The 27,874-nt window shown below is 37.4% G+C and overlaps 1 protein-coding gene across 1 annotated transcript; it reads left to right on the top strand.

The window, feature by feature from the left end:
* Window positions 1–26,993, top strand: LOC140244706 (uncharacterized). The gene is made up of 2 exons (XM_072324321.1): window positions 1–116; window positions 25,263–26,993. The coding sequence occupies exon 2, from the start codon at window positions 25,276–25,278 to the stop codon at window positions 26,857–26,859; it is 1,584 nt and encodes a 527-aa protein (XP_072180422.1). The 5' UTR covers window positions 1–116; window positions 25,263–25,275; the 3' UTR covers window positions 26,860–26,993.
* Window positions 26,994–27,874: the final 881 nt, after the last annotated feature.

Below are 27,874 nucleotides of genomic sequence, written 5' to 3'. Positions count from 1 at the left end.
GGTATCGCACCTTGCCCTGGATATACGTGCCAAACGTCTTCTGTCGAACCCTCCTTCTAGAAATTTAACAAGTCGAAAGGAGAACACCAAACACAGAAACATGGAAGCTCGGAAAGGTAAGTTTTGGTTTAGATTTCATAGTTTGTTCGCTCTTGTTACCCACGTGATAGCATCTTATGACGTGAACGGAATTACCATATATATAGCTTTCACAAGAGGCTAAAATGTTATAACTTATGAACTATTGGGCGCGATGATTAGCGAAATGTAACATTGTTCACATGGTAACTGAATGACGTGAAATAAAGTAGACTCCTTGTAAAGGGTACTCATCATGCTCATGGATTAACCTATTCTTCACAAACATAATTGGGTAATAGACTTGTGCTATATTTAAACCTGAATGAGTTTGACTGCAAAGGAAATCGTAGGCCTACATTACATCTTGAACCATGTGAAACAGCGGCTTGGTGATGTGAGCGTGACATGTGCGTTGTTGCCATTGTTTTTTGTTTGTTTGTTTGTTTGTTTGTTTGTTTTTTTGTTTTTTTTTTGGGGGGGGTTAAGAGTTGGACGTTAAAGGGGATGGCTAGTAACTGATCAGTGGGAATGCTTGGGAATATTGTTCCAAATCTTGTGGGATTCATTTAAGAGTACATAATATTGTTGTGTAAAAATTATTTGCTTCAGAATGGTCTCATATTCAGGTAATGTGCAGTTTGATAGTTCCAGGCTAGCATGCCTGTACTGAGTGACGGGGCATTAAACTGCACATTAATTGAATATGAGACCGTTCTGAAGCAAATAATTTTCACACAACAATAGATATACAATGTACTCTTAAATGAATCCCAAAAGAATTGGAACAATCATCCCCCAGCATTCCCACTGATCAGTTACTAGCCATCCCCTTTAAGTCCTGAAATATATCCATCAAGTAATATTGGTGTAAGTAATATCCGTGGGATAAGTAACAGATCGAGGTGGCATTGAGTATTGGGACTCGCCTGTTCTGCGAGAATTGTGAGTGTCACTGGAAAGGCTGTTCAGAATTTCTGTACAAGCGCTGTAAGTGTAACTATTTATAACACCGGCATGAACTCACTCAATTTTATCCTCATGTTGACTTGATATTTTCAGCACCAAATTCCTTTCCCGCACGGTTCATGTATCCTGAATAGAAATATTATTAGAACTTTTTTTTTGCCCTTGTCTCCCACAAAAGAACGTCTGACGCATACACAATAGTCATTCCCTTTGCAAACGTAAGGCTGATTTCTTTGGTTGCATTGTAGTCCTATTACATGTTTCAGTGCGACAGCAAATAAAACTAAATATTCCCTCTATATGGACCACCATCCTTCAGAATTTTCAGTTACGCTTTTGCATACAAGCGTATCTAATTAAACAAAAGTAAAATTGATAACCTTATTTTGCTGGGAATGAGTCTGCCACGACACACATGGTCATCCTCAGTCGTATGATGATAGGGATATAAGAGCCAAGTCTCCGACCTTTTATTGAAATAATCGTTGCGACTGCATTATGTGCTATAAAAATGATTGACGGGTATTCAGTAATACTTCAATGGCTATAGAGCTACAGGTCGCATGAAAATAATTTGGCACCCAAAATATTCGTACGTTCTAGTACCGGTACATTGGCAATGTAAAAACAAATGCATACATATACGTACAAACAAAAACGTACTAACGTACAAACAAACTACGTAAAAACAAGTACAGAGGCCTACAAATATACAAAGTGCGCGTATCATTATTGGAGCTGTGCATAGTGTGTCTAATGTACATCGTACCACTCAATACCTTTTTCCAGCCCTTCTTTGACTTGCTGGTATTTTGTCTACATAAGTCACATTTGCTTCTCCAATACATGCTACATTCTGGGGGCGTCAAATTTCAGCTATAGAACGCATGAATGTGTTCAGGAGGGTTGCCATGGAAACGAACGTTGAAGCACATCCTTCTTGAATGATTGAATACACTTCTTCAAGGTGCTTTTAAGTTCAAAAGGGTTTCATTTATGATGTATTGCAGATTATGATGTCTCAATGTTGTGATACTGTTGGCGTCATGGCTGTATAGATTCTTCATCCAAATTCACAATTTCGTCTACTCTGATTGCAGCAATGCATTTGCGAGCGAAGGGTTTCACCATCATCTATTATGAAGAGTTGGGGTACTTTGGTTCATTTTTGGATGTCTGCCTATTTTCCTTCTTGTAAATGTTGATGTTCATTGCTGCTTTGGTAATGCTACATGGTAAAGTGAAATCCATTTGACATGGGACCTACTGCAGCTGCAAACATCTTACTCATCCTTGAATATTTCAACATCAATTCACATCTGGAAAAAAAAAATAAATATATATATATATATATATATATATATATATATATATATATATATAAACCGAAACTCAGACATGCCAGTTATCTCGACAGCAGACATTTTTTTTTCTCACATTGTTACAGTAGGGAGAGATGACCTTGCATTCCTAAAGCTGCAGAAGACATTGTCTGTGTTTATTTTTTTTTTCTCTCAGTGATAAACGTGCAATGTTAAACCATTAACCCCAATAAGCATGGGAACACTCTGGGAGTTGCGTACTTCAGACTGATTGTACGATGGTTGTGTGAGTTGGTAGACAATAATGCTAAAATTACGTAGAAATATAATCAGTTGTGGGTACGGCCTCGTCGACACATTATTCCAACCAACATGACGGCACAAACTTAATTTGCTACAACTTAAACATGTACGGAGTCCCATCTAAACCTCGGGATCATGAAAATAGAACAGCAAAACACCCTCCTATAGAAAAAAAAAAATCATGTAGTTCCGATTTCATAGAGGAGTTTGCAATAACTGAAAGTCACTGTAATATTGTAGTTCATAATCCATACAGTAATGACGCCAACACTCACATTTGATTAGTTGCTTCATGGCTGCTGTCATAGAAACTGCTTTTATAAAATTTTGCAAAGAACTTTATGAAACGAAGCCCATGTGTGTCGTATTCGATTTTATCATCCTGAATGCAGCCACGTACAGTATATAGGGTAGGTCACAGTGTGCTGATTCGTAATAAGGAGATTGAATCTCATGGCTTTTCTTGGTGTTGTTACTACTACACAATAAGTCACCAGTCAAGTTGGCATGATGTGCGCTTTAGGCCAAAGTTTGAGCGAATTTCGTCTTCAAAGCCCACTTAATTGAAATGAAGCTCCGGCAGACAGCACATGTCCTCTGAATAAGGGGGGGGGGTGGAGAGGTGCACTGATGAAGGGATTATTTAATATTTCATATGTATTTATGTATCTAATTCTTCGACTTAGACCATAGCCGCGCAGTAAAAACAAAAAACAAAAAGAAAACACGCTCGTTTATTCATAGAAAGTATGATACCCACACACACACAAGCACATCCATATTATATAATATTCATACTACACTTATATACTGTACATACAAACACATATAAAATATTTATATTTATGTATATGAATATATATATATATATATATATATATATATATATATATATATATTAAGAGAGAGAGAGAGAGAGAGACTTGAAGAAAGAGAAAAGTAAAGACAAAGAAAAAAAAAACCGGGAACATCCATCATGTATGAATTAGCATCATAATATCTTGACATCGTAATCCGTATACGTATATATTTGTAATATTAGTACAATGTTCAAATCAAGCATGCTTATGCTGACAACTTGATCTAAAATATAATCAATACCCCCCCCCCTCCCCCCGTTTCCAAGTAAATACGGACTATATTTTTCAGACTAAACCTGCGTAAAGCCAGCTGGTGGAAAACACACACACGCACACACACACACACACACACACACACACACACCTCGCATTCAGGTCTATGAAATACAAATACGCATTGCTACGCAACTGGGTATTGCAACCCTCAACCACCATGCAATATTTTCAACATTGTTTACATTATTTTGAGGTGACTCATCAAGATGTATATAATGGAAAAGTACGGACCTCGCTTTGACGCGACCACATTCAGATGTATGCCAAGTGTACTTCTCAGACATCACCCATACATAATGACACCAAAGATTTGCCCAGAGCAAACGAGCAAATCTTGAGAGAGGTTTTTGTAATCTTTTATAGTCCAGACGTCTCAGACCTCAGACTTTACTTCTTACCATCAATATGTCTTTGCCGAACTTTTCTGGTAAGGGTAAATTGGAGCATACTGATCACGAATGAATTGTCTGTCTATAATGCATTTCCGTCCCGTCAACTATACTGTCAGAAGCAAGATCTGCAGAGAAGGAGCAGAATCGCACTGAATAACTTCCCTGAGTCTAAAGGGGAGGAAGTTTCTCTGCTCAAGATAATCATGTCTCACTTTCTATATGAAAGGGACAGATGATATACCCTATTCCTTTATTTCAGACAATGAGTAAGAAAAAAAGAAAAAGGAAAAGACCTTGAGTTTTATGAGCAATAGAATGCCATTAACAGAGCTTCCAGCAATACTTGAATTACATTTTATTAATAAAAAGAAGGTGTACTCCATACCCCCATAACCAATAACGGTTATATCCATCAAAACGACTATTACGGTGACTATTGTTCACAGGTTTCTGTTCTGATTCGGAGGCAATTTAGCAATACAAAAAAGCAAAAACATTTTATTCTTATAATATACTTCATCAATCATCAGAAACCTTTCCACAGGCATTTCTTTATAATCTCAAGTTCTGTACACCTGAAGGCAAGAACACAGCAGCCGCGTGCATTGCGCTTTATTTCTGTATTTTGATTCGTGGGAATTATATTCACTAGTTGGGAATCGAATTTAAAATATTATTGCTCAAGGCGGACAAATGTTTAAAATCTATCGCTAGTCGTCATATCTCAAAGTCACTGAAACTTCATGACACGTTGACATTGCTTTGATACCATACATCACACCAACAGAATAGTAAGAGCCTAATTTATGAAGTCGAAAAAAGTCAGCTATTGAGAAATGTCACATGCTATTCTAAAGCAACAGTGGTATCAGTTACGATGATTGTGACAACGCAAATCAGGACACAATGGATCATTGCCTATCAGGGTCTCCTTGACTTGAGTTCAAATCTTTGCTACGTCCATTATAAACTCCTTTGAAGAGATTTCCACTCCGCTCCCCCCCCCCAAAAAAAAATGACAATAATCTTCGCTCTATTCAGTAACTCCTTTGAAGAGATCCCCCCCCCCCCAAAAAAAAAGAATGAATAAATAAATATACTAAAGGTGATTAAGTCCTTTAACATCAATTTATTCAGGATATGTAATGGATCAGTAATGATAACCGCTTTTTCTTTAGGAATCATCGTGGTTGGAACATGAATGAATTTATGATGACTTCAAAGCTGTGCGTGAACCAATGATATAGTGTTATAATATCATAGCCCTCTGAGCGTGTCCAATAACCACGTTTGGTAAAATCACGTGAAACTCTAAAAACGACTAACTTTCTTCATCTTTTTTATTTCACTTTGATTTTTTTTTGTTTGTTATGGAAAGTCAACTTAGATATAGGATGAAGTTTCTTTGTGATGCATTCATTAATGTCCGAGTTCCAATAGCAAGAAAATGAATGATGGCTTCTGAGTGGCCACTATACCATACATACAAGTATTCCGAGCCTATCCACACTGAAAATGGCATTGAGAATACAACAGTGCAGCCAATTTCTTGGCATCGGGGAGGTGAAATTAGTTTCAAAATAAGTATAGTAATGATATTTAAAGTGAATACAACAAGCAAACTAACAAAACAAGGCTGTCATCAGGATTACGGAATATTGGATAGACATTAATTCAGCTTGATTCCATATACTATTTCTCATATTTCAACAGGGAGAGGGAAACATTAGCACTACAGCTCTGCATAATAACGTAATTATGGTATTTGCCCTTTAAAACTAAACAATATTCATCGTAATTCGATGATAAACAATGAGATATCAATATCATGATCATGAAGTTTGCGAGAACAAGAGAAGTAAACATCTCTATGGATAGAACTTTCAAAGGAATACACTCAGTACTTACAAACGTGTGCCAACCCATTCGGATACGGGAAGCGAAATGAAAGTATTGTGTATAGGAAAAGGGTAGATCCTTCGAACAGATGTAGTACCGTACACAGAGATTATAGTAGAGGGCCCTAAAAGATTCTTGGGATTGGTTGAGCAAAGGAAAGGAACACATACAAGAAGGGGGTTGAAAAAGGGACAGTATATATATATATATATATATATATATATATATATATATATATATATACAGGGCTCCACACTAACTTTTATTTTTGGTGGCCTAATCGAGCCACCAAAATCATTGATTTTTATTTTTTGGTGGCCCGAAAGTAAAATCTAGTGGTCCGAAAAAAAAAATCAAGAAAAACATATAGGAAAATTAAATCGGTCCTACTAAATATAGAAAAATAAATATCAAGTATTACTGAAGTGATACAGGTACCCATGTCTAAAATAAATGAATAGAAAATTCAATCATCTTACCGTTATTCTGAGTTCTAAGATTTCGCAAATAGGCTTATACATAATTACAAAAGTTGATGCCTATTTAGGTGGTCAAAACTTGCGTTTCAAATGAGAAAGTGGGAGCATTTGCAGACATTTGTAAACATTGGACATTTGTTTTTAGCATTGTAAAGAGCCGAAGGTTACCGTTATTCATTTCTGATTTCCAAATATCAAAGCAAACATTCGACATTTATTTCAGCATCTTCCGGAGCCGAATGTTATCCTTATTAATTTCCGAACGCAAAATCAAATATGTGACATTAATTTTAGCACCGTACGGAGCTGAATCTTACCGTTATTCATTTCCAAAAGTATAAGCAAACATCCGACATTTATTTTAGTATCATACGAAGTCAAATATTATCGTTATTCATTTCCAAACTTAAAAGCAAACATCTGACATTTATTTTAGCATCTTACGGAGCCGATTGTTACCGCTGTGTATTTCCAAAAGTAAAGGCAAATTAACATCCGGCTTTTTTTTTTATTGGTGGGCCACCGGGCCACCGTTAGTGTCGAGCCCTGATGTATGTATATATATATATATGTAAATATATATATATATATATATATATATATATATATATATATATATATATATATATATATATAAAATATATATATATACATATATATATATATATATATATATATATATATATATATATATATATATATATATATATATATATATATATATATATATATATATATATATAATGGTAATATTATCCGCGTGTTGGAATAAGAGCATGAAGACGATGAAGACAAACAAGTTGACATAATGCATTAGAATCCAACTTCATTTATTTGTAAACCAAATTTTCGACCCTTGCGCGAATCTTCCTCACTGTTACCCTGAGGAAGATCCGCGCAAGGGTCGAAAATTTGGTTTACAAATAAATGAAGTTGGATTCTAATGCATTATGTCTACTTGTTTGTCTTCATCGTCTTCATATATATATGTATATATATATATATATATATATACATACAGGGGCCGCGGAACCTGGGGGGGGGGGCTGCCCCCCCCCCCCCCCACACACACACACACACACACTTTTGGGTAGCGCCCCCCCCCCCAAAAAAAAAAAAAAAAAAAAAAAAATGCGGGAAAAAAAAAATCACAACCCAGGAATTTTAATTTCCAAAGATTCCACCCTCAGATTCTTGCCGTCTAAGCGGGGGGGGGGGGGGGGGGGGGGGGGGGGAGGAGGGGGAGGGGGGAGATTCTTGACCTTGAAACCCCCCCCCCACCCCCCCACACACACACACACACACACACTGATATCATAAGATTTAACAAAAAAAAACTGGAGCAAAGTTCATGCCGTATTCACCAACGGTTCACCAACATACTGAGTGAACGATAACCACTACAAACAGTTGGTGAATACAGCATGAACTTTATGCCAGTTTTGTTTTTTTATCTTGTCTCGCCAACACGTGGACAACCTACTCAACATAGGAAGAGCTTGCAACCAAAAGGCGCCAAATCCACTGAAAAATGATGGATTTAGTGCCTTTTGGAAGCTATATATATATATAAAGTGTACATCTATACACGTACATATCAAATACCAGGGAAGGAAGAGGAAAAACAGAACTTGATGAAGGAGGAGGGAAAAATATGAACAAAGAAGAAAATTATGTGGAGTATAACAGATAAGATGGTGAAAGAAAGCAGCAAAAACACAAACAAACAAACAAACAAACGTGCAAAAGAAAGGGAGAAAGAGGTAGCTTAGGCAGTTACTATGTGCCTTCCGTCTGCAGCGTTGAGGACATTTACTTCTTTATCCATGCAAAATAAGTGGAATGGGCAGAGTGTTTATCTGCGGCAGACGGAACCAAAGTCTCGGTTCTAATGTACAGAGATACGGGACTACACAAGAAATGCAGGAAATTGTCATGATTATGAATAGCGCCATCATTAGTGTTGAGCTAGAGAGCATTAATTTAGCCTTCAGCCCCATTTGTTTTTTGTTTTTTTAATCTGCTGTACACACACACACACACACACACACACACACACACACATACCCATACGCATTAAGATATTAAATCTGCCATACTTGGGTTAGTGCTCGGTTTCAGTTTTGTGACGGAACTTCAAACCATAAATGTGAGAGATTGTACTTAAAAATCATTGCTTCCTGTTCGTGAGAAAAATGAGCACACGCCCAGAAAAAAACAAAAAACAAAAAACGGCTTGATGGATGTATGAAGATATAAAATGGAATAGGGGAGATTGGTACATGTTTATCAGTGACAGGAAAGTACAGAATAACTATATTGACATTAAAAGAGATGATAAGTGAGAGAGATAGAAGGAAGGGAGAGAGATGATGAGGGATGATTGATGATGGTGATGACGGTGATAATGATTCAGATAATGATAATGATGCTGATGATTATTATTATGATAATGAGATATGCTGATGATGATGATAATTATGATTGGGGATGAGATGATGATGGTGATATGATGATGATGATGGTGATATGATGATAATGATGATATGACGATGATCTATGCTGATGCTGATGCTGATGATGATGGTGATGATGATGGTGATGATGATGATATGCTGATGATGGCGGTGGTGGTGAAGGTTTTGGCGATATGGGGATGATACTGATGTTGAGAGATGAGAGGATGATGCGGTGATGGTAATAATGATAATGATGACGATGATGTTGGTAACATATTGTCTATCGGACAAAAGGTCTCAGATTGTAAATAGTGTCTTTGCCAGAATACCAATTCGACAAAACCCACAGATTGAATTCCTTGCTTTGTCACCAACACTGCTTTATTATTATTATTATTATTGTAGATGTCGTTGCTTCTAAAATGTGTGCATTCACGAAAAGGCCGAGATTATCATTAATAAGTTTGCAAAAGAAGCTGTATCTGATACGTCACTGTATCCGGTACATCGAAAACGGTTCACAGTTAGATGGAGCAAAGTACGGATGCAAGCTGTAATGTCTGTTGATCTTGGTGAAGGATTTATGTCATAATTCCTAGTTCCACTATTTAATAATCATAATAATTCCATTTGACAATTGATGAGTTCTTGTTTACATGTTTCATCCGTAGGGTATAAGTCGGCTAGAACACCTGATGTAAATTGAATAGAATACTTTTGATTTCACATTATATTCAACGTAGTCATCGGTGCTACATAATATTGGTGATAGTCGTCTGAATACCAGCGACTATGGCGGAAACATAACTATGTGGTTATACTGTCTTCATAGAGAGAAAAGAAAACACGATATGTTTAAGGAAAATGTGATGATTTGCATGGCACAATTATATGTATGCATATATATATATATATGATATTTCTAGAACAGAGCTAGCGATTATGTATATAATATATATATATATATATATATATATATATATATATATATATATATATATGATATTTCTAGAACAGAGCTAATGATTATGTATATAATATATGTGTATATATATATATATATATATATGCATATATATATATATATATATATATATATATATATATACATTAATACACAACAGTAGTTCAACATGAAAACTCCGTGAGACGTAGTTTTGACGAATTTTCGCCCATAGGCGTCTCTCACGGAGTTTTCATATGAACTATTGTTGTGAATCAATACTTTTTTGGACTCCGAGCAGAAACCTATTGCTTTTATTCATATATATATATGCATATACATATACATATAATCTGATCTTCAAAGCCACCTCTATACTGAATATTATGTTCAACTGATTTTGTAATTGCTCAGTTAATTAAGCAAGTAATTAAGTAATCGGTTTTGGGATAATACAGTCATCCACAATATTATGTTGAGCTATGCGATTGAGAATGGTTTGGTCTTTGCCGGGTTTCAGAAGGGCAATAATAATTCTTGATTACCTGATTGGGATCTTGTTGGAGCCAATGACGTCATTGTGCGTGTCAAGAAGCCGTTTGAGGGCGCCATAACCATTTTTCCCTCTCTCTCGCTCGCATATTTAGGCATTCATTTCAAAGGAAATTATTTCAGAAAAGATATATATGTATATATATATATATATATATATATATATATATATATATATATACCATGGTAACACAGAGACTCCAACCCCAAGCACCTTCTGATCGGGAGATTCTCCCGCCTGAAACCCCTAGCAAACGGGAGACTCCAATTTGATGTGCGCGAAGCGCACATCACGAGCGCAAAGTGCGAAGTTCCTTGCGGCCGGGGTCTAGTTCTAGATGCTCTCCCGTGCTATCTCAGGCTTATTTTTCAACATGTAATGATATTAAGTAAAAATCATTTCAAACGGTAGACACAGAGCCAGGGCGGGAGAAATTGAATCTCAAGCGGGAGAACGGGAGATTTTGCAAAAATGGGCTTTCGGCGGGAGATCTCCCGTCGAAAACGGGAGAGTTGGAGTCTCTGGTAACATCCTACATTTTTTTATTTAGTTACGTCTCCAACTGCAAACTATTAACCAAAATTATATTTATCCCTCGGATAGGACATTAAATGGAAGTCCCGTGTATGAGAGAGTCACAACTCATGCACGTAAAAGATCCCGCTTCATTCATTCATCGCAAAGAGCAGTCTTTAACCCGGTGAAGTGCATGTTCCGCCTCACATACACCTGGGCCCCATGGAAGACCAGCTTAACGTAGCTGAATATGGGATATCCAGCCATCTTCTCAGATGGAAATGAACAAACAAACCTTCCTCTTTCAACGGCCCAAGCCTTTTCTAACATGTTTACTGCTGTTTATTACTTGACCAACTACGGAATCAAACTGTCTGGATTTACAAGCAGTCATCAACATAATTTATTGCATATTTGATTCCTTTGTGAAAGAACGATATGCAGGTGTCATCTGCATATTGCAATATTTCCATTGAAATTGGGCTTACAAACTTACAAAATGAAAGTCCTTTTATTCTCCATAGCATAATTTCTAATCTTCCAACTGCTAAAATGAATAACAATGTTGAGAGTCAACAATCCTGTCTAATGCATCTTCCTAAAATAATACACCCTGTTTTCAAACCACTGACTAGTACTGAGCTGACTGTCGTTTGTATCCAATAGCTCAATCCAATAACAAAATTCTTTACCAAAATTGAATGTAATCAGACACTCTTTAATTTGCCTAAATTTTGTGTCAAACGTTTACTTTATCATTATTGACCTTCCTTTCTTTTCTGTTAATGTATTAAAAAATGTAGGCCTATAATATGCGAGTCTGAGAGTAAAACCCACTTCAACCTGATTATCATATAATTTTCATAATATGATTACCGTATTCAATTTGTTTACAAGTACAGCTGCCACAATTGTTAAAATCTTAATTCAGAGGTGTTTTTTTTTTGCTTCCAGTTTATTGTAAGATAACATTATCTATTCCCTTTCCTTAAAAAAGAAAATAGTGTGATAAGGAATTCTGTTCTGCTTATCTGATATACATTTTCTGAAAAGGAAGAAAGGAAAAAAATGCATTCAAAGCTTTAACAATAATGTTCTTTATCTGCTCGACCAGGACAACGTAACCCGGCCGCCGCCATGTCATTATGCTGCTATTTATAGGGCCCGATACCTTGACGAATGTCACTTTTGGATCATTACAGTCCCTGAGAGTGAACGCGTCATTCATGTTTAAAATGTTTTGTCTCGGCTCTTGGTTGCTTTGAAACCATGACCATTAATCGGGGGGGGGGGGGATACTAATAAAACAATAGCTTGCTGTGAGATTTTGAAAGTCGGTAAACAAGTGATTAGGAGAAATGTTGTATGGGCACAGCCAGGTATACTGTCTTATGCTTCGTTCTTTTCTTTTATTGAGGTCTCTTCAAAACTGGCATCAATTTAACCCTTTGCGAAGAATACAGGACAAGATATATCTGATGCTCCAGACGATATTAACCTCATAGCATGAACGACTGCCTTACGTTGGGTTCCCTTTCCATGCACTTTATACCAAAATGTCAACCTGCTAAAAACATCTCTGATTCCCATTTCTACATCCCGAGAGATTTGCTGTATTTATCAATATGGGGATGGTCCTTATACTCCCAGAGAACGCGAGATCAGGCTTACACACTTAATTTGCATGTATACTAATAACAGAAGGGGAGCAGCGAAACCGCACTCGTTTCTCCCCGGTCAAATTTTGTGTGCTTTGTATATCACCTGAATGAGTGGAGCTGTCTCTACGAACAGCACTGCTCCTGATCAAGTCGTGTATTTACATACGTGAGCATACATCACTCACGAACCGGGCCAGTACACACACACACACACATACATACACACACAAGGTTGCAACGCCACGCACGGTAGCCCGCATAATGATGAACGTGTACTGCAGCTAGTGCAGCTTGTATGGAACGAATAGTGGTATGTAGTGGCAGCAGCTCAAATTAGGCCGCAGCCTATTACTGCCCGAATCATTGTATGGGCGCATAGTAGTCTTCCGACCAGGTAAATCTAATCCTCCGTTCTGCTTCTGAGGAAATATAGCATACAAAATGAAAGAGAATAAAAGGAGCATAGTTTCACCACGTGGGGACACGCCATGTACTCTCAACCAGAGCAGAAATTATTCCATACGGTAGCGTAACTTCTTATCAGACGACGCTGAGTATTCTACGTTTACATCTCCGTGAGATTTCCCACAGCGTTTTGCGCGGTAAGTGAAATATATAAAATTCTGTTCGTTGTGCCCCCGTAGTGTCGTCTGCATGCCTCATGGGGCCATTCACACAGAAGGTCAAGAATGTGTGATGTGCAGATCCCTCACCCAAGGAATGTTTAACCCCAACCTGATGACATGTGTCTAAAAGTGCATCAATCTACATCTCAGCACTAGTGCACAGGGTTTCAGGCCCATATCTTGTAGTGAATCCGTAGGGCCTTTGCGTCCATTATTTACCGGGAGGAGGTAACCTGTCATGTAGACTTCGAAGACTCCGCAAACCTGCTCGCAGTTTGAATTTGACATCAAGGTACGTACGGTGGGCGTGTGCTGTGCTCTAAGGTGTGTCAGCCTCGTCAACTATCTCGTTGCTGGAAACCTACACACATTGGATTCTGTCTGCTGAGAAGGGACTGGACACCCATTTACAAGGGCAGAAGAACTAATTTGGCGAGTCTTTATTGGAGTAATCTGTTGATTTGGATTTTATGTTGAAAATATTTTTTTCTTAATTTCTTATTGATGAACTTTCATTGTGAGATGATAAGAGGTCGAAATATTGCAATTTGCCCTCTGCAAAGGTTCAAGATACTGCGTGAGTGTTGATATTTGCCGCTTTATGTTACGAACTGAAACAGCTATTAGGGTACCACTCTGGGCTTGCAACTTTCTACAAAATAAATGAATACACTATAATCGCAAATTGCATGTGACACAGGTTTAGCATTTTATTAACAAATATTTTATCATACATTTAACAGATTCAAGGAACAAAACAACTATTTCAAAAAGCTGAAAAGAGCAGGCTTTTATTATATGGATTCAAGCAAGACAGTGTTGACACCGTACAGATAATACTCACCATTACAAGTTTGTATACACCATTATTATTATGGTAATGAAGCCCAGTCTATTGTTGGTTTAAGAGTTACTTATCTAATAACAATTTAATTTATCTATGTCAAATATCTGATGTTGAGTCCCCACGGCGCAATACTATGTCCTTTACTGTTTTATATACGAAATCGTTGATTCTCAAATGGTTTATGTTCGCGGATGACACTGTTTTAGTTTCCCATGAGATCCATCCCAACCATTTATCCAAATCAGAATTTATGAAAATAACGTTTTAGTTCAAAGGCAACAGAGTATCTCTGAATATTAGGAAAACGGCTTTTATGCATTCTTAATATAAACACAATGTTTATCCACAAATTATTCATGATAATTTTAAAGATTGATGGTTTAAAGGACAAGAAGGATTATATTTGGGTTATATATTGTATATATATATATATATAATATATTCATATGTATATATACTATATATTACTATAAACATATTATTTTGTAATTTCATGTGGGGGATATCTAATGAATAGCATTTTCTTTCACAAAAGAAGGCTGCAAGAATTGTACAAATTTCTCCTGTTATAGGTATAACATATCAATTCTTTATTTCACTAGTCAAAAATTCCCAAACTCGACGCTATCAATGTTCTTCGAACGAAAATATTTATGTTAACATACACAATAAATTCTCTACCTCAATCTTTCATTTTTCATTTTGTATGTTTATTGTGACGGCCCAAGCAACAGTTTTCAGTTGTGTCATGAACGAGAGAATGTAATTATCAAATTTATATCCTATACTTTAATGATTCTTTGATTTCTTTTTAAAAGAATCTATTTTGCAACTGATTGACAAATTGCCCTACATCGACGTAAATAAGCACTGAATTGATCAGTGTTTTAGTAGTAGCCATGATAAAAAAATCATGGGCGTACATACTCATTCGAACCTATACCTTTTTGTCATGGCAGGAAGAATTTTCATTCCAACGGCATTCCGGCTCATTCCGCCTCTAGTGTGACGGGGATATTACCCTTGCAGTTAATGTGATTTTGAACGTCTGCTGGTACTCTTATGATAATTCATACACCAGACCGAGTATGAAGCTTACATGCATAGCATACTGCCTATGTAAGTAAGGCTATCATATTTCCTTGCCGCCGCATACGTAAGGAAATGTAAATACATTGTACTTGAACGTTGATTTCGAGTCGCGCGTTCTTATTTACCCATATACTGTCCTATACGTCACTCGGCTGAAACTGTATACCCGTTACAAATTTCATGTATGCGTGCTTCGTAACAGCGGTCAATTAATTGTCATTTAAGCTCATTATCGCTATAACTCGTAGGAATAGCTTTAGTGACCTTCATTTCCATTTAGCTACTATGGACATAATGGAAGTAATTGCCACATGTATGCTGCTCATTTAGCATTTAGTTTAATGTCACAATAAAACTAGTGATGCTCTCACGTTAGTCTTCGTTCGCAGACATTGATCTGCCACGTTCTTCATGCAAGGTTATTCTATATATACAGCTATGAACACTTGAATGTTGTATCTCGTAAAGAGCACTCTGGTGTATGCCAGAGTGCAATGAATGGTGTCTTGTTTGATATTCATAGAAATTGCCATTACGAGACATTCGTTGTTCATGTATAGAAATCTCACATTTGCAATGTAGTATTCAATTATAACCTGCTGTAGAGAGTAAGCATTTTTTTTTAAATCATAAAGATAATAATGAATGTTGAATGAATTGCCACATATTTGTTATTCTGAACCAACCATAAATTTTCATCGTCACCATCATTATCATTGTTGATTTAGCTGAATAACGCTAATAATTTTGACTCGGATCTTTGTGTTCAACTGTAGGTTCAAGTGAATTTGATTTTGAAAATCATGTTGGCAACTTACGTGGTCACATTAGTATTCTTCTCCGCAAATTGTGAAAGCGGTTGTTTAATGCAGAAATGGTCATTGTCAAATCTTCGTGACATGACATCGTGTCATAATGCCGGTTCATAGTGATATTGATACTAAATAGAAAAAGACAGTGTTGACATGATGGTGCTCTTGAACCGTAAATCGGCAAATAACGGAATAATAATACCCCATTCAGCTGGTAAGTGAAAAGAAAGGACAAAATCTTGATTATGTTTGTAAATGATACTACACCATATGAATGTAGCAAACGGTTTATGGGGGTTTGATTGCTTACAATAATCAATACTAGTGGATTAATGGGTTCATCATTTGGACCTTAACGTATAGTGCTATCCATTGCATCAATGCACACAGTCATGTTCCGGACAACACCGGAAGTATACGTCAGCGTGCAAATTGGAGAGTCATAAAGACGTGATGAACCCCATCTGAAAATGCTATCAAAATTTTATTTTTAGGTTGTTGAAATGCTTATCGCCATTCACGATACACATCAATACGTGAGATTTCAAATAAAGTCACCGCCGCCATATTAAAATGAAACCGTCAAAGCGGAACGGAGCGGAAAGTGATCAGAAATAATAATCATTATGCTGAATAATAATCACCAGATTGTTAATGCACACAAGTATTACGGGGGTTGGATGGTGGTATGGAAAGATCAGTGTATCAAAAAGCAGTGGAAGTGGAGTTCAGTCACAAATATAAGCGGCGTGTACTAATAGAGCCGCATGTGTTTTTCCTGGCTGCATGTTTCGGAGTGCTCTCTGACAACCCTCGAGATCAAATTACGTTATACAGGAGGGCACGAGATATATTGCCCTTTCAGCCTGGCGACAGACAAACGCATTGGCGTGTTTGCAATACAAAACCTGCGGTGGCGTGTTGCGCATAGCGAGCTATGCTCCAGGTTGCAGGATTTCATTCCATTATACCCATCGTTCAAAAATAATATGCTCAAAAGCTTTTGCGATCGGACATATATTTTTTCTGCTTCCTAATTTAATAGAAAAATTAATGTTGGTATTATTTCATCAAAAAGACCTACATTTTATACTATGAATAAAAGAGTCAAGACGATAATGAAGCAATTTTAAAGATCAATGGCTCAAAGACAATAAATTTATAACATTTTGCACTTTAGGTCTGTTTTCATTATTGTGATAACACCTGTTCCCCCTCCCCCCCCCCCCCCCCACACACACACATAATAAGATAACGTACAAATCATGCAACATCAAATCATTTCAGAGGACGGAGATATGTCATTTCAATTAATGTGTTTATAAATTCCATTATAACGTCATTCTGTCGAGCACTTTACACTTTGACCTGCTCACTACCACTGACAACAAGATTCTGAAATCTCGAACATAACTATCATGCAGACCCACATTATATTTCTGTAGAGGGGCGAAGTTATTTGACATTTGAAGTCAAGAATTTTGTGGACAGCATACGTAGATTGGTCAACATTATAGTCTAATAAGTCTGATACGGCGAGTCGCAAGAACGACGAAACTTTTTTGCGGAATTCAATTTGTGTGTGTGTGTGTGTGTGTGTGTGTGTGTGTGTGTGTGTGTGTGTGTGTGTGTGTGTGTGCTAACCCCCTACTTTCCTTGTTGCCAAATTTATATTGCCATTGTTACGAGTTATATTTTGAGGTGGCGACACATATTTCAAATTGTGCAATATTAAAATGCAATATAATGCTTAGATATATAGATCTAGAATCACCCATTATTTTGCTTAATAATTTTGTTTAATATAAAGCTCATTTGCGCAGATGTGTGTATTTTTGAGAAACACGTTTACATAGATTTAAGGGCACAACTTACCATTTGCAGATGAAACAAAAACCCAGCATTAGTGCTTCAAAATAGTTCTAAAATGTGAGTTATAATAGGGATAGAAACAACCAATGTAAAAATTTGAACAAGTATAATCGATGTTAAGTGTTGTTAATTACACAAAATGTGAACAATGGTTATGATAAAAATGTTTCAAGACTAAACCGTCTACAGTTTTATGGTTTAATGAGAAAAATAGTGATATCTCCTTATATTTTAGGCTTTATTGCAAAAATTTTACAAGGTAGGATGTTTTGTGATACAACTGATCTATACAGATGCATCAAAAGTGAAACCTTGAACATTTTTTAAATCACTGCTCCCAAAGGTAAACAGGGCCTTTAACTTTAAACAGATATACAAAAGAATGTACATGTAAGAAACAGTTTAAATTCAATTGCCAGAGAAACTCGCCGTCAGTTATTGTGAATTGATGATCATATAAGGATATCACTCGTACAAGGATGAAACCACAAGGTACACGCATGGGACATAGAACTCTGTAAAAAAAAATCGAGTGAAAATATTCACTCTTTCACTCATTTTGGAGTGACCTCAGGGATCACTCGAAGATTTTGGAGTGATCCCTGACGTCACTCTAAAACGAGTGAAAATGAACATTTTCACTCGAAATTCACTCCAATTTCACTCTAAATTCGCTCTTTTTTGTATTCACTCCTTCAAGAGAAAAAAATTTCACTCGAGTCTTTTTAGAGAGAAGGTCACTGTGTGATATTGTTTAGCTCATGTCACTAAATATAAAGTTAAGTTTTGTTTTCATAATTTTTTTTCGTTTAATTGTTGGAAACTTTGGCTTGTATTACCACAACTAAATAAGGTTTCCCAGAACGTCAAGCAAACGTCCTGTTTTTGATTTGTGGTTTGTGAGCTTCACCTTCGATAGGCAAGATAGCATAAAGAATATATGTTTTTTAGTTAGCACTACCAAAATATATTAATGTAATGCCGTGAGCCTTTCTTGGTGCTGTGTTACCATATAAAGGTCTGTCAAAAGATGTTGATGTTATGTCTTTGAACTAAGTCTGTCGCTTTTTAGTAGTAATGTTATTAATAACATTGATTTCATCTGTTTATACATTCACCCTTCAAATTATTCATCTTATTCAGGGTTGCCTGTGCATTTAATTACAACGCTTTTACAGAATTGCTCATCTAATTCCGGTAATTACATTCTCTCAATGTTAAAAAAGTAACATTGATGATGGCTTACAAAGTGCCTCACTAAGCGATCTCATCATGCTCGTCAATTTAATGAAACGCGATTATATAGGTATTAAGCTCTAAATGTTACGTCGTGCTCATGTGATATGAAGTTTGTGGAAAAGGATTGAATAATGACCGTTTTTACCCTTTCATACTTCTTAATTGCATGTTGCATCGGTGTACATCAGGGCTACAATCAATGAATAAAAAAAGAAACACGCACACAATGATTAGCAGGATAGGCCTACAAGTTCCGTCCACTGTTTATTGCTATCAGAAAACCAAGGGTAATGTCATGTGTGTTTTTGTACAGGTCTTTGTGGTGAACTTTAGAAATATAATAATTTCATGCAGATCGATGGAGTTTTAAAACATGTCATTGTTTAGTTATCGGAAGATTTCGCAAAATGCAAATTAAGGATGCATACTTACAACGTTGTGTAAATGGGATTTCAATTGATTTACAAAATGTTTAACGATTCTTTGTCTTCTTAATTTGAAGAGGCCCCGAGTGATACGTGAAAAATTCTTTAAAATCCCAAACACTTTAACTAAATTACCATAAATACAGGACCAGTCTGTCACTTTTTTTCGTTAGCAACACCCATGACCGCCGCTGGTGACTAAATGACACCCCAAAGTTGTTGGCTTTCGGATCAATAATGGAGTGTACGTAGAGTAGGTTTCTGTTTACATGGCTGCATAATTATCGTCCCGCCAATTTCACCGACACGTGGTCTAAATCGATCATTATAATATCACACTGTACAGCGTGTACACGTTATTTGTATACTATCAATGGAACTATAAATTTGAGTAGAACAGGAAGCAAAAGTCTGCATTTCATTCTGTCATCTTCATTAACAGGTGCAATATCTTTACCATATTGCTGAAAACACGTAATCATCTTGTTTGTGTGTGTGTGTGTGTGCGTGTGTGTGTGTGTGTTTCTGTGTAATATCCACAAAGCAGCGTTACTTTTCAGTCGGCACAGATTGATTCAAGCTGCGAGTTGAATGCAGTGAAAATTTGCAATGATTGCCTTTGTCTGTACGACTGATGATTACTAAGCTTTATAATTACGACGTATGAGACATTAAACATGAAATATTATTATAAGACATTTTCATGATCATATATTTTCCAAGGATATTGATATTCTCTTTGCATACATATTCCACATACCAGGGTAACGGTGTTCATTAAAAAGAAAGAAAGATAGATCGGCTACATAGTTTGTGGTGGTCTTTTCTAATGCTTTCTATGGAGGTAAGTACAAAATTGCAATCAGCCCCATTATACCAGTAGTTGAAAGGAGACTTTCGGATGATTTTCAGACTTTTGCAATTGAACACCTTGGTTATATTACTGGGTACAGAGTTTCGGAATTTACAGTATTTGGGATTAGGAATAAGAATGTTTTCAAAATTGACAACAAACTACAACAAACGAGAATGATGACATAGCACCGTTTGTTTTTTTCGTTTAATATAGTTTGAATCCTCCATTATTTTGCAAGTCAAGGTTTGCCAGAAAGTTGTCTCTCTTCCTCTCTTTCCGTCTATGAATGTGTGCATGCACGAATATAATAATAATACTAATAACAATATGATATTATCATAAAATATGTATACATGTCACATGCATGTGAGTGTGTGTATGTGTGTGTATTATATATAAGAGGAATAATGATTTCAAAGCTACCCACCAGTTTGTCCTTCCTTTCTCATATCTCATGTTTTATAATATATATATATATATATAGTGTGAAGCGGGCTTGGCCTTGTACGTGGTAGGTGCTGCATTATCTTTGGATATAATGCGTGACGGAAAAATGACTTGCAGACGTTGCAGTGATGTTCATTATGGCCTTTATTTCCCAAGCTTTCGACTGTGTAACCAGCCTTTTTCAAGGGCTTGATGAGACATAAACATAAAAGCATATATATATATATATATATATATATATATATATATATATATATATCCAGAGAGAGAGAGAGAGAGAGAGAGAGAGAGAGAAAAGGGGTGTTTTAATGACGAGCATGACCCTCTGTTAATCTGACATCGTGTGTAAAACTCGAGAATACATGGTCTAGTGCAGTCCCTCGTGTCATCTCTGGCATTTCGAACAAGATGGAAAAAATATATACTGTATATACTCAAGGTCTTGGCGGCTTATGACACATCTCGTTAAACATTGAAATTTCGCGAAGCATCGAATCCAATGTGATATTAAAGTGCAAGCATAAGTCCTGGGAAGCACCAGAGGACAGCGTGGAAAAAGTATAGATGTAATTTCAAATTAATGTGCAAAAAAGTGTCAATGCCCTCTGTGCATTTAGAGATATGAAAAGAAGAAGAAGATATGTCACGTGTGTGCAGGTATATGTACCATGCACAACATCCATTTCTCTCACCTTTGATGTGTAAGTTTGCCTAGATTTTACCCCGTTAACCTTGTCACCCTTTCAACACATAAGTTACACAGTGTCTCTTGATGATGTCAAACCTATAAGTAATATTCCCACACGTCTGCACAAACAATGGCAGAATCTCCTCAAATACACGTACATCACAGGATTACTGACGATGTCATAGGTTCTTAAATGTGTTGTATTGTGAAGTAATGTGCACAAAATGTTTTGTTCACAGGTTCTATACGGATTACGTTGCCATACGCCAAGGAAAGGAAATTGAATCTGCCTCACTGTTGATTCAGTATGCATTCTAATTCTTTATTACGCTAATAAAGAATAATAGCATAATAACGACTCATCCACTATCATCCTTTACCTTATTTACCATATCTTTCTTCGAATGCTACTTAATTGGATACCCGTGGTTTCCGCAGCTGTACATCCAGCAAACCAAGGTTTCAAATAAAGTCTTGTACTAGCTATAATATAGCTAGCACAAGACTTTATTTGAAACGTGACAACCACTATCAGCTAGGGATTAGAAATGCGTCGTTTTGAGATAACATTGAGAAATTTTGTTTTGAGTGGGTGGGGAATGTTTTAAGCCGTGAAAGCGCCACCAGAGTTGTTGCCAGTTATAGATGGCGTGTCTTGGTAGTATCCTATTTGTCGAGTATGTCATTTTAAAGCTGTTCTAGATCTTTACCAACATACATGTATCCTGTACATGGAGATTTGCGGGTCGAATTTAAGTTGAATTTAGTCTCTGGATATTCATGTTGTACGTAATATAATATGTATATATATATATCCGAAAAGGAAGAACAGTAAGAGGAATAATGATGTCAAAGCTACGCACCGATTTCTCCTTCCTTTCTCATATCTTGTATATATATATATATATATATATGTATATATATATATATATATATATATATATATTGATGTGTGATATTACCCTGGTGGGAAGAACACAGTGTCCCGCAGTGTGAACACAGGGTGAAATCTGTTCACTCTGTTAAATTCGGGCGTTTTTACATTGTGAACATAATTATTGTGAATCATCAATACACAAAGTGAACAACCCTACACCACAGTGTGTAATCATCTTCACACTGTTACATTCAAGCGTTTCCACACAGTCAACTATGTGAACACATTGTGAGCACACTGTGAGACACTGTGTTTTTTCCAGCCACATTACCCATTCAAAGTAACCAAAGTAACATTACTGTATACAGGTAATTTCTGAACCACTCCAAGGCCTTGCCGCGTATTTGCCATAATGAGACAGCTTGTGAAGCAGAATATTAGAATTAATAGTATCAAAGGCCTTCGTTAAGTCCAGGAATAGATTAAGCCGGGGTGATTGTTTTCCATGCGCTACTTCATCAATAGAATTTTAAAGAGCTTAAAGGGCCCCTAAAATCCAAATGCATATTGATTTGTGTTGATTTATGATACCCTCAACATCACTTTTGCGGTGAAACGAATATCTAGAAACATTCTACATAATTATTTTTAACGATTTTTCTTCCATTTTTCTTCAGATTACTTGGGAACGCCCACAAAAAATCGCTCCAAACCAATATTCCTCAGATGACCTCATCTGTTAATCATTGCTAAAGTACTGAAATGTTTCACAAAAGACATTGGAATGCACCTTCCCCTCGGCTCAGCATAACTTGCATATTTCTGTGATATCATTTAGGCGTTTTCACATCAGCCCGATGTTTCGAAATAGCGCGCTATTTTCTGACATGGGAAATTAACCCGATCACGAAATAGCGCGCTATTTGACAATGTGAATACAAAATAATATTAGCGCGCTAATTGACCGAGAAAATTTCTCGAGTCCAACTCGGGAAATTTCCGAAATAGCAGGATAATCAATGCGAACTAGCGCGCTATTTGATAATGTTCGGGCTGATTGAATAGGAAATGAAATAGCGCGCTAATTTGCGATCGCGAAAAATATTTCGAGCTTGGATCTTTATCGGGCTGATGTGAAAGCGCCTATTAAGACATGGCGAGGGAACATGCAAGTTATGCTGAGTCGACGGGAAGGTACATTCCAATGTCTTTTGCTTTTTAGTTGCTACGATATGTAGGACAGTTTAGGCTCAGGTGAGGTTTCCACTTTTCAGTAACAAGCTCTGTTAAGAAGATAGACATAGAGTTTGAAGCAGTACATTTATTGTTCAATGGCTTCATGCAATTCGAGTGGCCAATCTCAGCAAAGTGTTTGGCGATGAGGTACTGTAATTATCGACAGCCATTGATCAATCTTCGAGGCAGTATTTTGTTCTGAATTATTTACATTCGGACGGTGTACTGACTACTGAGTTGTATCGATTTGGAAATCCGTAGGTTACAATATACAGTACAGTTACATGACTGCCTACACGCAGTTTGAAGATTGCATCCATGCAGTCTCATGATTTTTTTTTTTTTTTTTTTTTTTTGCGATTTAAGTTGCGGAACAGCACCCCTCTTCCCTCTTCCCTTTTTGTCTGTCAAAAAGAAAAACAAAAACACCTTTATTGACTTCCCCCGCTTCCCTCATGCCGTTCCCGTCGTCAATGAGGACACCTGTGTGAAATCAGAGGAGTTGTCATGGTTACTCGTTATTCACCCACGTCCTCTCATCATGCATGCATGGGCAGATGCCTTGTCGGTCGCGTACAGGACAGGGCCAACGCAGTTGTAGGAAAGAAGGGGGCGCAAAATAGGGGTGAAATTTTTGTGTCTTTTTGCGATATTCGTTCTTTTGTGGCATGATATCACCTTAAACGTATCATTCATATTGATAATTCTTCACATATCGAGAAAGTATGATTCACTTTCTTTGATAGACATATACTTAAAGCAAAGAATAGGTTTTTTACGCTTGTCATGCGCATCGCAGTTGACAGTTCAGTGATTTGAATACTTTATTCAGTGTTGTCATGAATTTATACTTCAAAATACTTTCCATACCTTCACTCGTTTGATCGAGAGAAGCAATTATTTCTGTCACTATGTTTATCGCTTTAACATTGTAGTCGCATACAGACTTTCATCGAGGTTCATAATGAGGCAGATCTAAAGACATTTTGACATTATCCTTGATCCAAAAAAAAAAAGGGGGAATTATGATACCAATATGTACAACAATGCGTTGTCCTTGCCTTTATTAGTGCTACATACTAGCTCAGAGCTCAAAATACTTGTGTCAAAGTAACGTATTGTGTCAAAGGAAATCAAAAAGAGTGGAGATGTGGCCCATTTCCACTTGGGCAAAATCTATGAAAAAAAGTAAAATACTATAGATTTTGTCAGAATTTGAGTGTTTCAGAAAGTTAAAATGATACCAGACATTTTTGCTTATTTTCATTCAATTTTCGTGCACTCATTTTGGATGCTTTTATCTTATTTTCCCCTGAATATTCATTTAGTATATTTATGACATTGGCCTGAAACCATCCATTCTATATCTATATACAGTTGTATTATCTTCATATACACACATTTCATGAATATTGTTCATAAGCCAGGTAAGTGTGGAAAGCTTTTCTGGCTGTTATTCATGTATATAGTTACCTATAATAATATAAAAATATGCATTTGATGATATATCTCTTTTTATATCACTGTGAATGCAGGTAATTGCACGCAATGGCCTCCGTACGAGAGAATGGCTGCGGAAGTCGGGACGCCGTTGCGAAAGGCCCGTCAGCCCGGGCAGTGAGCAGGCGTTCGAGGTCGGCGTCTGCAAGTGGTCGCTCCAAGCGTACCTACTGTCAGCATCGAACAACTCGTGGGGAGAGTTGCGAGAGAGACTTGAGCCTCGACAGATCGAATGGACATCGCGGTGTGAGGTTAGACTCAAACAACGTACCAATGTTGAGATTTTCCCCTCCCAAAGCATCTACGCCCAAGGGCAAATGCCAGAGTCCAGGATCCCCGTCCGAGAAGTTTGGGGACACCCTGGACTCTCCTGCGAGTATGTCAAGTGCGTCCTCAACGGCAAGCTCGAGTGGAAGTACCGGTCTTATCGGTGCTCCCAGAGCGTCGGACATCATGAACACACTGAATAATTTTAGGAAAGAGTGTCGCCTCAATGACTTGATCTTACAATTTTCTACGGGGGAAATTCACTGCCATAGACTTGTGATGGCGGCGAGTAGTTTGTATTTCCGTGGAATGCTGTCTAGTGAATCAGGTCGCATATCAAGACGTGAAATCATCCAAATGCAAGGCGTTGACATGAATATCATGCAGTATCTGATAGATTACGCGTACACTGGGTCAATTAGTGGAGTCTCCAGAGACCGTGTGCGCAAACTCAAGGAGCTCGCAAGCGTCTTCCGTTTTCCTGAAATCGGTGACGAGTGTCGCATCTTCCTTGGACGCTCGCTGAGAGAAAACCGGAATAGGTCAAGGACACCCAGTCGCACTCCTGGAAAGCAGGTATTTTACCCCGGTAGCGGAAGATCGAGCAGTGGAAGTGGATTCAGTGGTAGCGAGACATCGGAACTATTCTCTCCTAGTCCTCTAGCAGTGTCTCCGTTGATTGAAAGTCCGAAGTGCGTTGCCGAATCCCCACTCCACGACCACATAGAGACAAGTCCCACCGGAACTAAAGAAATCCTTGACGGTATAGCCAACTTGACCGAATCAATGTCTAGAAACCATCCAGAAGTCGGTATGGCTTTCCTCCCTGATCACGTAACAACAGTCGCCAGACGACCTTCCAGTAGCACGAGTGAGTCATCGAACGAAACCAGCAGTCAAGCATCTGTTGAATTCAGCATGGAAGATCCCGGATTTGCGATCAGGATGCTAAGAGAATTCAACAAAATTCGCAAAGAAGGTCAACTTATCGATGTGGTGCTTCGGACAGCCACGCGGGACTTCCCCTGTCACCGGGTGTTGCTAGAGGTCCACAGCTCCTCCCTCGGAGCAATTTGTCAGAGAGAGCTGGATGGCTCGAAGACAATGGACGTATTCGTCAAGCGGATTAACCCAGAAACCCTGCAGAAAATCCTCAACTACTTTTACACTGGGAAGATTGCTATTTCTCAGCGGGACGTGAAGTCTGTATACAAGGCTTCCAAACGTTTTGGACTCGACGCGGTTCGTGAGGCCTGCGTCACCTTAGACGAAACCTTAGACTCCAGGAGTACCATTCAAACAGACGATTCTGGGATATCTGCTCCGACCACGCCCAATTATACGCTGGAATCTCCTGGTATATAGAAATTATGTACCCCTTACAGGCTTAATTGTGGGTAGATCTTAATCCCTTTGAGTGAAATTTCTCGAAGGAGAAATGAAATCATGATTAGGATTCATTGAATACATACACTGTGCACCATTATAACGTGGTGGAAGTAAATGAGCAACAAAAATAAAAGTCGTGTCTATCTAATTACCAACCTCGACTATGTCTCTATTCCCAGGCTGCATTTGCATTGTTGGATTTATCTCTATTCTGTAATGTGTCGTAATCTCTTCTTTGGGTCAATCTCTTAAGCCATATCTTTCACCCAACATGTATGTTCTCAGCTGTTGAACGAGCGTTTCATGAAATTTTCCCGTCCCTCAATATACAGGACCTCTGCGTCGATTCCAGTAAGCAAACAGGTGCCGTAATGGCTCATCCGCCATTTGATTTTTGCTCTATTCATGATTTCAGAGCGAAATGATTACCGACAAGTATCGGTTGATCGGGGACGTCATTCAGTGTTTGACGGTTTATGTTTACATAGTTGCACAGGAAAAAAATCTTGTCAGAAACCGATGAATACACCAGCATATTCCTGTTTTCTGTAGGGTGTTTTGGGATGCAATGGAAAGCTAATTTGCTGGTATTTTCTTTTGCATTGTTAATACGTAAGTAGTTACAAGCATCTTCAACTCGAGCAACATGCCCATTAGGTTACAACAGTTTATAAAAACCATATCAGGATGCTGCCATCATTCCAATTTATGCTCGTATTTCTTAACAGTACAGTTCTCTGTATAATAATAGGCATGTAACGATAACTTGTTAAGGATATGGAACAGAAACCCTGAAACTTTATGAATTTAATAGTCAATACTAATGATGGAAAATGACAGGACCCATATTCAAATTCAAATGTACAGAGGAATTCTACCTCAAGCTCGGTAATGCTCTTTAAGAAATATGTTGTGCAAGATCTTTTGTTAAAAAGTTAATTAACGTGGTTACAGTTATGAGGACTACGTCAATAATGCAAGTCAAGAGATC

The sequence above is a fragment of the Diadema setosum genome, chromosome 21, assembly GCF_964275005.1.
Source record: "Diadema setosum chromosome 21, eeDiaSeto1, whole genome shotgun sequence".
In the NCBI taxonomy this organism is placed as follows: domain Eukaryota; kingdom Metazoa; phylum Echinodermata; class Echinoidea; order Diadematoida; family Diadematidae; genus Diadema; species Diadema setosum.
Note: the sequence above shows the minus strand (reverse complement) of the source record. Positions and strands in the feature narration are given on the sequence as shown.